Genomic DNA, 2,500 nt, shown 5'->3' on the forward strand with positions numbered 1-2,500 from the left:
TTCCCTCTCCTCTCTCTTTTTCTTCTTCTCTTCTTTCTTTTCTTCCTCTTTCTTTCTTCTCTCCTTTTTCTTCTCTTTCTCTTCTTCTTCTTTCTTCCTTTTTCTTCGTTTCCTCTTTCCCTCTCTCTCCTCTTCTCTCTTCTCTCCTCTTTCCTTCTCTCTCTCTTCTTCTTCCTCTTCTTTCTCTCTCTCTTCTTCTTTTCTCTTCTTTTCTCCTCTCTTCCTTTCTTTTCTTCTCTCTTTCTCTCGTTCTTCTTTTTCCCTTTCTCGTTTCCCTTTCTTTCTTTCTTCTCGTTTCTCTCCTTTCTTTCCTTCTTCTTCTTCTTCTTCTTCTTCTTCTTCTTCTTCTTCTTCTTCTTCTTCTTCTTCTTCTTCTTCCTTCTTTCTCTTCTTCTTTCTTCCTTCTTCTTCTTCTTTCTTCTTCTTCTTCTTCTTCTTCTTCTTTCTTCTTCTTCTTTCTTCTTCTTCCTTTCTCTTCTCTCCTTTCTTCTTCTTCTCTCTTTTTTTCTTCTTCTTCTTTCCTTCTTTTCTTCTTTCTTCTTTCCTCTTTTTTTCTTCCCTTCTTCTCTCCTCTTTCTCTCTCTCTCTCTCCTCTTTCTTTCCTCTCTCTCCTCTTTTTTTCCTCTCTCTTTCTTCTTCTCTCTCTCTCCTTTTCTTTCTCTCTTCTCTCTCTCTCCCCCCTTTCTTTCTTTCTTTCTTCTTCTTTCTTCTTCTTTCTTCTTCTTTCCTCTCTTTCTCTCTCTCTCCTTTCTCTTCTTCTCTCTCTCTCTCTCTCCTTTCCTTTCTCTCTCCCTCTCTCCTCTTCTCTCTGCTCTTTCTTTTCTCCTCCTTCTTTTCTTCTCTCCTCCTTTCTTTCTTCTTCTCCTTTCCCTCTTCTTCCCTCCTTCTTTCTTCTCCTTCCTCTTTCTTCTTCTTCTCTTCCTTTCCTTCTTTTTTCCTCTCCTCTCTCCTTTTTCTTTCTTCTTCTTCTTTCTTCTTCTTCTTCCTCTCTTCTTCTTCTTTCCTTCCTCTCCTTCTCCTTTCCTCTCTTCCTCCTCCTCCTTCCTTTTCTTCCTCTCCTCCTTCTTCTTTCTTTCTTCTTCTTTCTTTCTTCTTTCTTTCTTCCTTTCTTTCTTTCTTCTTTCTTCTTCTTCTTTTCTTTCTTCTTCTTTCTTTTTCTTTCCTTCTTCTTCTTTCTTTCCTTTTCTTTCTTCCTCTCTCTCTCCTCTTTCTCTCTCTCTCTCTCTCTCTCTCTCCTCTTTCTTTCCTTTCTTTCTTCTTCTTCTCTCTTCTCCGTCCTCTTTTCTCTTCTTTCTTTCCCTTCTGCTCTTCTTTCTTCTCTCTCCTTCTTTTCTTTCTCTCCTTTCTCTCTCTTTCTTCTTTCTTCCCTTTCTTCTTCTCTCCTCTTTTCCCTTTTTTCCTCCCTTCTTTCTTTCCTTCTTTCTTTCTCTCCTTCTTTCTTTCTTTCTTCTTCTTCTTTCTTTCTTTCTTTCTTTCTTCTTTCTTTCTTTCTTTCTTTCTGCTTCTTTCTCTTCTCCTTCCTCTTCTTCTTCTTCTTCCTTCTTTCTCTTCTTTCTCTGTCTCTGTCCTTTCTCTTCTTCTTCTTCTTCTTTCTCTTCTCTTCCTTCTTTCTCTCTCTCTCTCTTGTCTCTCTCTCTCCTTTCTTTCTTCTCTCTTTCTTCTCTCTTCTCTTTCTTCTCTCCTTCTCTCCTTCTTTCTTCTCTTCTCTCTCTCCTCTTTCTCTCTCTCTCTCCTCTTTCTCTCTCTCTCTCCTCTTTCTCTCTCTCTCTCCTCTTTCTCTCTCTCTCTCCTCTTTCTCTCCATTTTCTCTCTCTCTCTCTCTCCAATGTGTACCATAAAATACAAAGAAAATACAGTGAATAGGAAATTAATCACCTGGAGATATGTTAAAGCTGGTTTTAATTTTATAAGCTGCATCCTGTGTTTAGTCTGCTTCAAGGAGACCTTCAGAACAATTGGATTTTTGGCTGCCCTGTGTGCTATGCTGTCTTGTCTTCTAAATTCATCCTCAAGACTACGTCGCACTATCTGTTAAGACATTGCCATCTTATGTCAATATTTTATCTGATTTCAATTAAAATATACTTAATATCAGTCCTGCTGAGAAAATAAATAAATGCATAAAATTCCTAGTAATCTTTGAAGTTGTTTTTGCAACTAACCCTGTGTGTGTTGTTGTTGGCATGGACCAGCACAACTTGATCATCTGTATAGTTAACTGGGGCTGGAATGAATAACTGCTGGTTTATCACTGATGGCACATGGACTGATCGACGACGGCGTCCTGTTAATCCATTCTGGCACAAAAAGCATTGCATTAAAGAAAGAAAAAGAATATAAAAATAAATGAAGATAAAATCCCACCTGATTTTCATTCAGTCCAAGAATTGTACACTGCTTTTAATATAAACTTTTGAAGTGTATCTTAATCTGCCATAATACATGATTAACACTTCTTAGCCAATGCAAATGCTTGAAAAAGTCAAAATAAATTATCTAG

At 37.7% G+C, this 2,500-nt stretch overlaps 1 protein-coding gene across 1 annotated transcript in view; it reads right to left on the reverse strand.

The window, feature by feature from the left end:
• LOC113829953 (fibrillin-2) overlaps nt 1-2,500 on the reverse strand; it is a 138,095-nt gene that overhangs the window by 13,662 nt on the left and 121,933 nt on the right. Inside the window, exons 44-45 of the mRNA XM_070121373.1 lie at nt 2,163-2,297; nt 1,876-2,028 (exon numbers count right to left, since the gene is read on the reverse strand). Of these exons, the coding sequence (XP_069977474.1) occupies nt 1,876-2,028; nt 2,163-2,297 (288 nt within the window). The remainder of the gene's footprint in view (nt 1-1,875; nt 2,029-2,162; nt 2,298-2,500) is intronic.

Source organism: Penaeus vannamei, chromosome 4, assembly GCF_042767895.1.
Source record: "Penaeus vannamei isolate JL-2024 chromosome 4, ASM4276789v1, whole genome shotgun sequence".
Taxonomy (NCBI): Eukaryota; Metazoa; Arthropoda; class Malacostraca; order Decapoda; family Penaeidae; genus Penaeus; species Penaeus vannamei.